Raw genomic sequence first — 14129 nt, 5'->3', positions numbered from 1 at the left:
GGTCAAAGAAAATTGAAATATTTACCTGTAGGCTGTTTGCTTTTGTAGCTCTTGAAGCTCCAGCATGCAGCTGGTTAGTATAACTGAAACAATGTCCTCTAAGCAAGAAATCACTCTAGAAACAGATATGGGAAAAATGTTGGCTATCAGGTATCAAATTTAGACTCACATTAAAATAATTAATAGGTGAAATAATGTTTTGGTTAAAAGCTGAAGTAGTCCATCAAGTGTTAGTAAGATAGTAGTTTTTAGGTAACTCTTCTAAACATATGTTTCTTTCTAATCTATGATTTTTTCTGCTTAATAGTTTTTAAGTGTTTTCATTTTTACTATGGAGATGTCTTATGAATAATAATACTTTTGAAGAAGAAATTGTAATAGTCCAAGTACCAGAATTCTTTTGGCAAGAAATAGTGCTTTTAACTTTTTTGTTGCTTGGGTTTCATGAGAATATATTCTGATATCAATCTAAATGTAAGAAATACATAAATAAATTGAAAATTGGATGTCAAAATAAGGTATGGAAATGGCAAACATCCTATGCACCCATCTACCCAGTACCCCAGCCATTTCTCCCTACAAAATAAAATCATACGAAGTGGATTTCAGATACATTGAAAAGATTTTTTTGTGCTTGTGTGTTCTTCATGAGGCAATGGACCACTTAAATATATTTAAATTCTAGAATAGGATGAGAATAATTTCAGTTATTCATGTCTGGTTTGGATTTAGCGAAGCTCAGAATAGGAATGTATTATAAAATTTTGAAAATTCTGATGGGATAAAAGAAGCAGCTCCTACTTCTAGAGATAGTTTTTGTATTATTGTAATGTAAGCAGAAAAGGTTGGAGTAATTATCCTTTTAGTTAAATATAAATTAACTACCAGCATGGCTGGAGAGAAGAGTATCTTATTTCTGGTTCCTGCAATTCCATGCATATCTTTCTATATCCATATCTTTATGGATACATGCTTGCAGTAAATGTGCATATGTATGTAATGAAGGAGGATGGGTGAATTGTATTGTAGTGGAAAATTATGTGATTTTTGAGATCTTCCTTTTTTTGCATAGTTATTTCATTTGCAATTTGTTTTCTCCCTATTTTAATATCTTTTTGATAGAAAGTAATTTGCTTCTGTTCAAAAATCTAAGCTTTTAAAGAACTGGAAACTGTGGCATTAGAAGCCAGGTACAGAGCTATAAAGGATTCATAGAAGTAATTTTCAAAATTAGGTTTACAGCATCTAGGTTTTACATTTTGTAGTCTTGAGTTTTGTGTATATGGATCTGCCACCTTAGATAAGAAATATTATGAATTTACACTGAGCTTTCCATCATAAATAAATCACTCTAGGGGCAAGAAAAGGAGATAAAGTAATTGGGGGAGGGGACTGTGGGAGAAATGGTTTTGAGGAGTACAAACTAAAAGATGACTTAGGATCCATATATATTAGATAACTGTGAAAGTCATAAAATGTGAAATTTAGATAGGGCAGATAAGGAGGTTCTACTTGGTTTCAAAGGTTAATTTCAAGCTTAGTGTAAAACAGCTGCAGAGAGTAAGAATACAAAGTGAAAAGAACTTTTTTTTATTCCAAGAGATAAGTTATTTCTTTCCCCAAGGTTTTACTTCAATGCATTTTTATGATTCCTGGCTTTGCAAAATTGAATTGCATTCTTCTTATTCTTTTCATGTCTGAATAAATCCAAGGTAAGATAACCTTTATGTAAACGGCAGCTATATTGCATTTAGAGCTACAAAGCCTTTCTTCAGAGCAGAATTTGTGCTCAGGATTCATAAGAGCCTGGCGAAGGATGGTGTGACTCTTGGGATCCTCATTTCGAAAGACAGATACAAGCATTATTTGTATAAATTGCTGTCAGGGCATTGCAGTCAGCTGGTGCAGCAGGAAAGCCTGAAGACAAAGCCTGCCATAATTACTGTGTTTTTATTTTAACAGGTAACAAAGGAGGAGGAAATATTCTTGCATATAGTTCCCTGTGGTGGGTTAACTTTGCCTAAGGGCTAGTTCCCTACCCAGTCAGTAGGATGACAGGAGAAAATTGGAAGCAAAAGCTTCTGGGTTAAGATGACAGGGAAATTGTTTACCAGTTACTGTAATGGGCAAAGCAGACTTGACTTGGAGGAAATTGGTTTAATTTATTGCCAATTAAAATAGTTTTCGGTGATGAGATTCTAAAAGAAAGACATTAAACCACACTTTTCCTCCTCCCTTTCCTGGGCCCAAATTCACTCCTTCACTTCAGAATCTTCTCCCCTGAGCAGAGCATGGGAGTCAGGATATGGGGGTTTATGGTCAGTCCATTACAGGTGCTCTCTGTCCTTCCTTCCTCACCACACTTTTCACCTGCTCCAGTGTGGGATCTCCATCGGCTACAGTCCATCCCAGACATGCTCACCTGCCCTGGTGTTGGTCCTGCAGGGGCTGTATGGGATATTGCCTCTGGCATTTCACCATGGGCTGTAGGGGAGAATCTGCCCAAGCACCATCTCCTTTGACCTTCTGTGTCCTCTGCTGTTTGCCAGTCTTCCTGTTCCCTGCTCTTCTGCCTGTGTGGTGTTGTGGCTGGCTCTTCCTTAACTATGTTTCCTCAAGGTGCCACTATTTTGGCTGAAAAGCTCAGCCTTGCCCTGCTGTGTTCTTTTTGGAGCCAAATGAAACCACCTGTGACTGGCTCAGGGCAGCCCCAGCCTCTCCTCCCCAAGGCCACTGCCCTGCCTGCATTGGCATGGACACCCAGTACAGTCCTATTCAACTAAAGTATTTCTGAAGATGGGGAAGGAAGCTTGCAGTTTCACATGAACACCAAACCCCCACTTCTATAAAATAAGACTTACAAAAATGCATAAGCTGGGATGCAGTTGCCTGTTCCTTGGAGGCTAGTTTTGGTTACTAGACAGTCCAGGTTATGATTGAATCATGAGCGTGGGCTTTTCAGAAAAGCTGCTCTTTTAATTAGGGCAATGTTGTGAGCAGGGTATGTAGCCAGGGATGATATTCTTATGTGTCTTATCCATTAAATATGATTGCAAATGTTTTCACTGCATTTTTCCACAATTTAGATTGCAAGGAGATAATTTGGCAGAAAGGCCAGAAGATGTCTCCATGGTATCTCAGACATCTGAGCCAGCAGTGTCAGACTCTGATGGTAAGTTATGTAAATATTTGCTGCTCATAAAAGAACCCCAAACATGAACATCTTGAATTTGAGAGTAGGGGTTATATCTGTAAAAGATGAAGCACTTCCAAGAGAATATTCCTGGGCATTTGAACTCAATCATTTACATTTCAAATATGTTCAAAGAGCCACTAACATATTTTTTGTCATGGCAAATTAACACTCCAGAATAATTCCTAGGCACATTTTGAGAGGGGCATCGGGTCAAAATTTGTTTTTAGCACACAGATTTTATGTTAGCACGCTAACATTTAAAGCAGCTTAATGTCGTAGGCATGGGCTGTTCATTGCTGCTTTTATGCCAAAGAATGGTCTTTGAAATATTTATTACTACACATGCATCAGACAATTCAAATGATTTACAGTAGAAATAAAGTGTTTATGAAATAACTCTGAAAAACACTTTTTATCCTCATACAAACATGTTCATATGTTGGGTTAATCTGCAGTCAGGACACTCAGACTTATTTCAATTTCTTCTCAGGTTTTTGAGTTGAGTAACACCTGAAATGTTGAAAAAGACACTTCATAAGGGATATCTTTCCAGAGAATGTCCAGCTTTTCAGCTTTATGAAAGATAAAGTTGATGGTTAACTTTATCTTAGTTGCCACTGTAATGCAGAGATAAAGAAATAGAGCTTTTGAAAGAGAACTTGCAAAGATAAATCTTTCAGTCCATTCCCTTACTCTTGGGTAGAACCATCCAAATCTACAAATTGTATGTTTTGATTTGCAGTGTAGTCTTCAGCAGCCATGGAAACAAGTTAGCTATGGTGATCAATTAACACAAAAAAAACCCAGAATGTATTTTTTTAAAAAAATATCCTACTCTCTGTCTGCTATCTAATGCTATTGTATGTGCTATTAAGGTATCACAGCAACCTGAGCTTTCACTCATTTCTCTTGCCTCATTTGTAAACCAACCATTAGTAACTAGTATGCCTTTAAAGATAAATTTTTCAAACTGGTTTTGTGAGAATGTGTGGCTTCATGCAGTCAAGATATTGGCTTTTCCTTTTATCTATCATTGATCACTTAATTGAACAAGATAATGGGACATTCAGAATCTCAAAACATGATGTCCTTACAATCTTCATGAAGATTGTCAGCAAGAGATGCTCAGACTGGTGACTTCAATCAAGCCGTGTGAAAGGAAGGCAAAATTCTATTACTGTGAGAGTGATTCCCAGAAGGGGAGGTGGTGGTGGCTTGCTTGGGATAGGTAAGGGAATACACATGCATGAGATTTTTGCAGGAAAAGCAAATAGATGGGTAAGGCAGACATGGGAAAAAATTTTGCAGTTCACAAAAAAATTTCTATTTTCCTTCCTGCTCTTGAAGTGAAAATATGCCCACTTTGCCATGCAGTCTTCTGAAATCATAGACTTCAATTAAATAGTTAGGTTTTGCTAAGTGGCAGAGACATCAGGATCAAAGAAAGTGAAACTATCAGAAAATACTGGATGCCATGTTATATTGGAGCTGGATCTTTCATGGTCACAGGGTATGGAGCACAAAAGTGCAGTAGCTGTTCTACCTTTGGCCACTTCATGTGCTTCTGAATACTCTGCAGTCAATATGGCTACAGAGAAGATGGAAGATGCTTTCTTTAAAAAGCACCACATTCAATAAAATACAGGGAGTAAAATTTAGATAGGTAGATGGGGCAATGATATTCATGTTGTTGTTAACATCTATCTCATGTCTATGAATATACATGGACCTGTTAGTCATGTAGCTAGAAAGTAACAAGGCCTCTTGGGCAAAAAGACTGAGGTCTGTTGTAAGGTGATGCCAAATTTCTGTCAAGAGGTGCCCTCAGAAATGTTCAGTGTTTCAAAACATATGGTTTGGTCTTTTTTTCCTAAAATGTTGGCTAGTACTACACTTTGATTTGAAAAAATACACAGCTGCATTTCACAAGTAGGTACAGACTATAAACAGACACACAACTCAGGCAACTGCCCATTCTATCAATCTTTTCTATAAATGCAGCAGAATGATTGCTCTCTTTGCATCTGATACTTATTTCCAATAAATATTATGTATGAGAGAATGATAAAAAGACCTCATAAAGATATTGTTTAAAAAGCCTAAGTAACTAAGGCATTGTTGCACTGAATTTTAGTTATGTCCTCTTACAGATGTATTACATCATGAAATAGTGACTAGCAGGCTTCACTTACCAGGCTTATTTGAATTTATGTTCTGCTATTATTTATCACTACCAGTACCCTTAATGAGGGAAAACTGCATTGGTAAGTGCTGATGCAAACCATTCATTCAAAAATAAGCAAGTAAGGTGCTGATGCACAACGAAGTTGAGAGTAGCTTTCTTTAAATAATGATCTGTTTCTGTTGTTAGATCTGGAACATCTCTCCTGTGAATTTCAGATAACTAAGCTCAGAAGTAATTGGCAGAACATCTGATCTAAAAGCCTTTATAAATAAGCCTCATTTTAAGCAATTCCAGCTACTAAAGTCAATGCAGTAGCTTCTGTGAAAAGATCCTGTGCAGCATCAGACACTATACTGACTGCACTGGCAATCTGGATCTGGTTCTAATTAACCACTACACTGATTTCCCTCTAGTATAATCCTGCTGAATTGGACAGACTTGTGTTTGATCTAAGTAGTAAAAATGAGAGGTAGGATTCAGGTCTCAAGATCGAAGAACACAAGACACTTTAAAGCTGCCGTTTCTTTTCACTGCCCTAAACTGCACCTCTCAGAAATGTTTCCCTTTTCCATTGGACCACTTCACAGGAAAGAACTAACAGGAGAATTTAATTGGTTCTTGATTTTAATTAGAAGCAGCAGCATAGATGACTGCACAGCAAACTTCCCCTGTAGATGCCAAGCTTGTCTGGTTTGTCTCTTTGGCCAGTTCTCCACTGAGCCTTGCTCATGTTCTGTAGAGGTGGATGGGAAGAATGGCTGAGGCTTCAAAAGATACATACTACAACAGAATTGAGCCAGAAAAATCTACATCCAAGAGCCCCCAATGTGTTTTTCAGGTTGGTGGGATTGCAGAAGCAATGTATTGCTGTATTTTTTCAGGGGGTTTTAGATATGTAGAAACAGTATCGCTAAAGGATAATTGTTCATTTACTCTCAATTTCCAGTAAGTACCATGCAACCTTGTTTCACTTGTTTCATTCTCTTCTGCTGAAATGTACCTTACCGTTTGAGTGAAACCGTGATATAAGGCAGGAAAAGAAGGCAGTACTGCAGATAAAACTTCTGCAGTCTGTGCATTCTTGCAGAAGTAAGTTTAAAATGCAGTAACTTATTAGGGAGTAATCTCTTAATATAGGATAAAGGAAAAGTACAGGACTTCTAAACCACTCCTCAAATTATCCTCAAATTAAAGTGGTTTGTTATGTGAGTTTCTCTGCAGTGTGTTGTGCAACTTCACACATTCCTGTGGTGTGGGCAATGACTTATTTCTTTTGTTCCTGGAATAATATTGGACCAAAAATGATAGGTTCTGTGGTACTATGTCACTGTGTAAATGTGTTTCCTGTTTTATTGTGCTATTACATCTACAGCTCTACAGATCATATTGTGATGTGTAATACTTAGTTTGCTAAATAAATTTTTCTAGAGCAAAGTTCTCATCAGTAGTTTCTTCCCTATCAAACAGGAGCCACTGATTTTTATTATTTGCAGTTAGCTAGTAGAAACAGGAAAAAACTAAAATATATACTTTCTACATAGTTGGTTCTGTTTTTTTTTTTTTGGGGGGGGGTATTTTTTGTTTGGTTGGGATTTTTCCCCCTTTTAAGTGTCATTATAGTATAAAGTTCAAAAGAGACATATAGAATGTAGAGGAGGAGTTTTGAATAGGGTACATTTGATAAAAAAATAAATGTATGAAACATATATAGTGTTGTTCTGGGTGAAACTGCATGACCAGGGTAAAAAATTAAGGATGCAAATATGTGGGAATTAGCTTTGAGAACTAGATAAGGCAATGGCAAAAGTGTGGCATCATTTCTCAATTCCCACACAATTCCCTGACCACAGCTTTGCATTATCATCGCCTCTTTGCCCTCCACATCAATTTGTGTTTTCAATGAATTGATAACCACAGCTGCCATGCTTCACAGTAAGTTTTACTTTCATAGTAAGTATAGTCTGAGACATTTAACAAATTGGGTTCTGGAAACATAAGGACCTCCCTGCTAAGAGTCTGAATAACAGCAGAGTGTAGGGAAGATCAGGACATCTTGTTTTGTTAGGCTGCTGATGCAGCATCTAAGTGCCTTAGCAGAGTGTTATGCAAAGAGTGAAATTGCATAGAATGTTACTTGGAAATTTCTTTCTCTGACATGGACACATAAAATCTGTTCTAAGTCTTTACACATGCATCAAAGAAGCATTTTAGACTCCTCAAAAAATTCTGTCATTTTACAAATGTGACAATATGGGCAAAAATTATACTTGCAATGCTTTTAAATGTCTAAATTGACCAAATCATTTTACTTCAGGAATTTTAACTGAATTAATTGAATATAGTTTTATTCATTTTTTCCACTACTCACTTGTGCAAAGGGTAAACAGTATTTAGTTTAAATATAAAGGTAATAAAGCACCTAGAAGATACATTGGCAGCTGAAGGAAGCTTGCTCATCACTCTAGTCGTGTTAGAAACACTGTTCCATGTTGCGTTAAGGTTATAAATTAAAATCAGGTATAAATTATAATCCATTGAAGTGTAACTGGAAAGTAGTAAATTTACAGTAGTCACATCTGCCTTCCCAGCAGTAAATTTTTACACATTAAATTTTCAAAGTGACTAATGCTTACTTGATTAGAGTGGTTTACTTTTCTCTTGTACCTCTTTGGAACAGCTCAAGTACCTGGGGTTGAAACACTCACAGAAGATATTAATGAGTTTCAGAGTGCTTCTCAAGTGGCAGCATCCGTAAGTAACTTCCCTTATGGGTAATCCTGTAATTTTTTAAATTAGTTTCATAAAAATATAGATTGTGCATAGAGATAAAAGTTGTATTTACCAGCACTGTCATCCTAGAGCGAAGAAAACTAAATTTGCATAACCCTTCTGAATTTTCAGTTCTATGTTTTAATTTTTTCATTCTAGGAAAGGTGGCATTTTGAAATACATTATTATAATCTGCAAAACCACATGTTGTTGGGCTTGCCCATTGAAAGTGCAGAAATTTTATACTTAGTCTGTATGTTTTTAAATGCTAGTCAAATATTAATTTTACCAGAAAATATTCAATTTTACAAATTAAAGAGAACAAATAATTAAATTGTAATATCTTAGCTATAATTTAGATTTCTGTTACCATTGGCTTGAAAACTAGTGAGAATGGTTTAGTTAAAATGGATGGCTAGATTATATGTATATTTTAAAAGAATGCAATATTATGCTTGGTAATATCTCCATCAGTTATTTTATTTTGAAATTTAAGAAAATCTTTGCAGATATGCAGTTTTGTGGAAAATAAAACTAGAAGTAAGATAATTCTGAAAGAATTACATAATCATTATTTTGGTGCTGCTAGTATTGCACCAGGAGTTTGAATATAGGTTGAAGAAGGGATTGGTTTTTTTTCCCTAAGGCAAATAAATTGACAATAGTTGTTCATTTTTGCAAAATTTTAGACAAGTATAAGAGGATACATTAATTCCTGTTCAGTCTGTTCTGCAGTGCTGGTTTATAGCACACTTCAGCGTTGATACAGGTAGTGAAAGAAGGGCTCAGTATTTGTTTGCTAAGGAAAAAAGGGCAATATAAAGAAAGAAGAAAAATGGTAATGCAAATTGGCCTTGCAGTCTTTCAGGCAGCTGATTAAGCAGTGTGACTAAAGCTAGATAGTATTGAACATAAAGTATTTACAACCAGATTATTTATCAAAGCAGTTGGGGGGATATGGAGTTCCAGATCAATCCCTAAAACTCTTTGAGAACTTGGAGTGCAAGAACCTCACAAAGCATTTGCTGATATTGGGCAAAAAGAGTAAAGAACAGAACTTCAGCTGGCATTGCTTGGTGCTTCTTTTTCAAACCTCCTTTCTGCTTCCCACCAGCAAACAGAGGAGTAAAATAAATTTTGCAGAGTTTCTGAACTCATATTGTCTTATCACTTTGAACTTGTAGCTTAAAACTTTGATTTATTAATTCTGCAGACATGTAACATAGGGAGAGAGAAACGAATTACACAGAAAAAAAACAAAGCAAGAATTCATTATGCTTATCAGCAAAATCTTGTTAGAGAAAGGTACAGACTTCAGCTGAACAGTTTTACATGTATGCTCCGTGTGTGCAGGCTTAGCAGCAAACAAACAGTATGTACCTGTGTTCATTTCATGCTCTGGTAGTTCCAGGCTTATTTAAGGTTGCCTGGAGGATGGAACTGCCAGAGGCAGTAAGGTTACCTGGGCTGAATCCCTGAAAGCCACACTGGCTGATGCCCTAATTACCAGTGCTGCAAAGAGAGCACAAGAGCAGCTGCTCTTGCTCTGCCCGTCCTCTCCTCAGGGCAAAGGCAAATCATTTCACATCCCGAGCTCTTGAAAAACTACTTTGCCTAAGTTTCTAATGAACCGGTTACTTTTAGTTCATATGCTTTGGGGGATTTTTTTGGTGTGTTTTGTTCTTAGTGTTGTTGTTTAAGTAGTGTGTAGCTAGGTGATTGTGCACCTTTGTCTCTTTATAATTGCGTGATATTCAAAATAAAATCCAACTATCCAACATTTTGTCTGTAACTGTATCTCCTCAAAAAGAAACAAATGATCCAACTGTTCTCATTGCCTTTCAGGGCTCTGAAGGTGAGATGTATTCCATACTCCCCTGATAATTTTCAGTTAGACTTATTCTTTGACAATCTTGACATACATAATCTAGAGATAAAACTGAGATGCCTTATAGGAAGGTTGTGTAAATAAATGCAGTCTTGCAATGGATTTCCACAATCTTTCAAAGCAGTAAGAAATATGCCTGTAAATTTACTTCAGAATTGATACCAAAATATATTCTCATTACTGGAATGATTTTTAGATATTTTATGAGATACAAGATGAGGGAAAAATAGAATAAGATGTTGATCAGACATTTCTCATAAATTTGACAAATTGATTCATGGTATTCACTCAAATGTGCATATTATATTCCTGACATGGTTCAAGGAGTGCAATGTTTAGTATTGGTACTGCATTCCAATAGGATAATTTGTGTTTGTTGCTTGTTAAATGGGTTATTATATAATTTTTTCTCTGCTAAGGTATATTTGGCAAATTTTCCTTAAAGGTGCCTTGGCCTTCAGAGGATAATGTTCTTAGAGCAACTGTAGGACAAAATAGCAAGAATTCTGCATAAGGATTATCAGAAAAAAGCTTTGGATTCTTTTTTTTTCATGTCCCATGTATGAATACACGTGTAGGATCTTTAATGTGGGTACTAATACAATCTGTATGCTAGTACTCAAAAGAGACAGGTAACATCTATGTCTATAACATGGTTAATGTAATTTACACTATGTTTATATTATGATTTTCTTGCAGCTTTGTATATCTGTTTTTGAAAAACCTGTTTTTTGTAGTTAGACCTTTTTCTTTATACTTTTAAAAATAAAATCTTTTGCTGTGCTGTATTTTTCATGAAAAGAGTTAATGTTTGGAAAATTGAGAACCAAGATTTTCAGTGCTGCACAACCCCAAACACTTATGGATGAATAAGTGAGTGAAGCTGGCAAAAAGCTGGTTGAAGTATTTACAGGAATCAGCACTTTCCCCAAGTGTTTTGTAAGAATTCAGAGTGGAAGCAACCATTCAAAACATCCTTAGAGATCCTAGTTTAGTGCCTGGCAGATATTTTGTGTAGCAAAAAGTGCCTGGCAAAATGCAAAATCTTTTTCTTGAGATTTTTTTTCACTGTGGTGAAGACAAAATCTGCTAGCCAAATGTTTAGAACATTTCCAGAAACATAAATTAAAATCAGATTTTAGGAAAATACAGAAGTTATACTAGGAAAAATTCAAGTGGGCTGGAATTCTAGCAGAAATGGAAAACCAGGGTGTCAGAGGAAGCTGCTAACTTTACAGTGACTAACAGGAACAGGGCACATGCACTGAGCAGATCACATCAGGTAGTATTTGCCTTCTCTCTGACCTGTTTCTTTTACCACCTGGCTCTAACAGGACCTATGCTTAGTTTTTGAGATTTTTTATGTGAATCTGGCCTTGCAATGCATGTAAAACGTATATTTTTCTTTGTAAATTATCCATGTGAGGCAAACCAATCCAAATGCAACAGAAACTGGAAGAAACAGTTGTCCAACTGCAAAAATCATTTCTGCATGAATGTGCCTTGGGTTTTTGCTCTTTACTACTGTGGGAAAAATACTGTGATAAAGTGTTTTATAGAAGTGTTTTGTTATAAATATTTTTTTCCTGTATTCCCTACTGCTTTGGAACATTTCATTAGCTTTCACAGAAGAAATACAAACATTGATTTTCTGTGATAAATGCATAAATTCCTTAATTCAGTTTGTAAAGTGACTTGAAGCTTGGTGCACAAGGAAAAACAAAGCTTTTATTCTTGCTGTCAATATATGCTGAATACAATAATATTACAATGTTAAATTATTTCAGTTCTATTTGTTAGAAATTTTCATAGCTTTCCCCATTTTTTCCCCTAGAACAATATATGAAGTAACTTAATTATTTGTTCCAGTATAATCAACAGAAATCATCCAAACTTCCACATTTTACTAAATCTATAAATTATTTACTGAGTTGAGGTCACTGTTTAGCATTTAGCAGGTCAGTCATTCAAATAGTTATTTTAAGATTGCTCTGCCACATCAGGAATAACAGCAGTGGATCTTTGCAGTAGTAGGAATCATAAGGGTCATGTTTATATCATTTATGTACATATTTATGTTCAAATTGGAGATTTATGAAGATATTAATGTTCAAATTGATGTGTTGTGATAAAAAAGTTTTCAAATCCAAGCTGAATTTTGTAATTTGGAAATTCAGGCACTTAAAAGTGAAATTTCAAATTCTATCTTCAAAATTTAAATTTTGTGTAAAAATAATAGCAGTTAATATTAGATTACTTCAATTCTTCCATAGGTAGTAAAAAAGCCCCACACAACTGTGTAAGTTTAGCCACTGCTAGATAAGTTAACAATACAAGATGGTTAGAAAAAACATAATATCAAGGTTCTTGGGAAATAAGTGATAATTCCTTCAAGTAGTTAAGAAAGTTAAGAAAGTAAGAATTGCATACCCTGAACTTATTTGGTGAGACCTCCCTTATGTCAAACAAAATCCATAAACCAGACACAGATTTTGTATATTATTCCTATTAGAGAATATTTAATTTTCTAAACTATAATTATAAATTGAAAGAATATTCTGAACTTTAGAAAAATATATGTAAGAAAAGGAAATCAATGAATGCCTAGTTTTTGCCTGTCTAAAATTTTGTGTTCTTGGGCATGACAAATTCAGAAATATTAGTCCAAATAGCAGTAAATGAAACAGAATTGAAGTTTAGAAAAAGATTATTCTGGTTGCATTTCAAAAACGGAAAGAAATGTGATTGCCAGGTGTCCACACATTTCCTGCTTCTCGCTTTCCTGTAAACAGAAAAAAACTGTGTGTGGGTTAACTCAAACTATCATTTTTTCAGTGTAAGGTTTAGTGTAAAATGTGCTGCTGGCTGACTGCCAGGGGAAGCCAAAAGCTTGTAATTTCAATTACACGGCATTTCAAGTAGAACAGGCCCTGGTGTGGACAGGGGGATTAGAGGTGGCAGCCAATATTGTAACAGAGTTCCGACAAGCCTTGTATTTTTACAGTATCAGATGGTTTGCTCACCTTATGTCCTTGAACAGATTACAGAAGCTGAAAGATTAAATATTAGGTGACCTCTTTACAGAAAGTACATGTTGAGTGAAGAATCCTTAAACAAAATATTGCACACAAAAAAAATGCCCTGCATGCAGAACATCTGTACTTGCCACCTGCTTGGCCAGAGTGGAAGGGATACTTGTCAACAAATTGTTCAATAAAGAGGCTTTGGTTTGTTTATGTGGGGTTTTTTGGTTTGTTTTTTTCTGTTGTTGTTGTTTTGGGTGAGGTTGTTTGGGTTTTTTTTTCTTTAATTTAGAGGGATCTCTGTCAAATATGTCAATTTAAGATATTTAAGTTATTCAGCAAAGAAAAGCTATGTTATTGTAGAAGGCTAAACCTGGGTGTATTCCTTACACTTATCTCCTGAAGCTACCAATAAAATTTCCACGATTAGCAAAACCACGTAGAATCAAAAGTACAATGAAAGTACATGAAAACACTTTTCGTATACTTATAGCTTGCTAGGAGCTGACTAATTTGGTTTCACCTTTTTCTCATTTTGTTGTTATCATTCAGTTTAGGTAGTCTTCCACATCCTCATGGGCACGCATGGGAATACCTGTGTTTTACTGTGAGACAGGCCAAAACAGCAAAGAAATACATGCTGAATAGTTTATTAACACTTTTTATGGCCAGTAAAGAGGAGTAATTTATTTTGTAAAAAGCTTGATTTCCAGGTGATGTTGTAAGTAAGTTGGAGCACTAACTCTTGGTCTTAGCTATTCTGAAAAGCTGTACCTCTGCAGAGCTCACCAGGTGTCATTGGGTATTACATAGCCCAGGTCAATTCAGCTTGACTGTGAGATCAAGATATTCACATCTGCACTGGTGTTTTTTTAGGGACAAAAGCTGTACTGATTCATGCTGTGTAGCATTGTGCTGCAGACTGAAGCACAGAGAGTGAGCTTGGAAAAACTTTCTTACTCTTATTCATGACCTCCTTAATTTTATTTCTGTTACACTGTGGCATTCCCATAAGTCACGGTATTTTCCAGAATTTTGGGGAATCAGCGATGAGAGGGATTATCTCTG

The 14129-nt window shown here is 35.7% G+C and overlaps 1 protein-coding gene across 2 annotated transcripts in view; it reads left to right on the top strand.

The window, feature by feature from the left end:
• C2H8orf34 (chromosome 2 C8orf34 homolog) overlaps window positions 1–14129 on the top strand; it is a 148145-nt gene that overhangs the window by 109829 nt on the left and 24187 nt on the right. For both annotated transcript variants that reach the window (XM_056484324.1, XM_056484323.1), the window contains exons 9-10: window positions 3087–3172; window positions 8059–8132. In XM_056484324.1, coding sequence (XP_056340299.1) covers window positions 3087–3172; window positions 8059–8132 — 160 coding nt within the window. The remainder of the gene's footprint in view (window positions 1–3086; window positions 3173–8058; window positions 8133–14129) is intronic.

This window comes from Oenanthe melanoleuca, chromosome 2 (assembly GCF_029582105.1).
Source record: "Oenanthe melanoleuca isolate GR-GAL-2019-014 chromosome 2, OMel1.0, whole genome shotgun sequence".
NCBI lineage: Eukaryota > Metazoa > Chordata > Aves > Passeriformes > Muscicapidae > Oenanthe > Oenanthe melanoleuca.
This window is presented reverse-complemented; position numbering and strand designations above follow the sequence as displayed.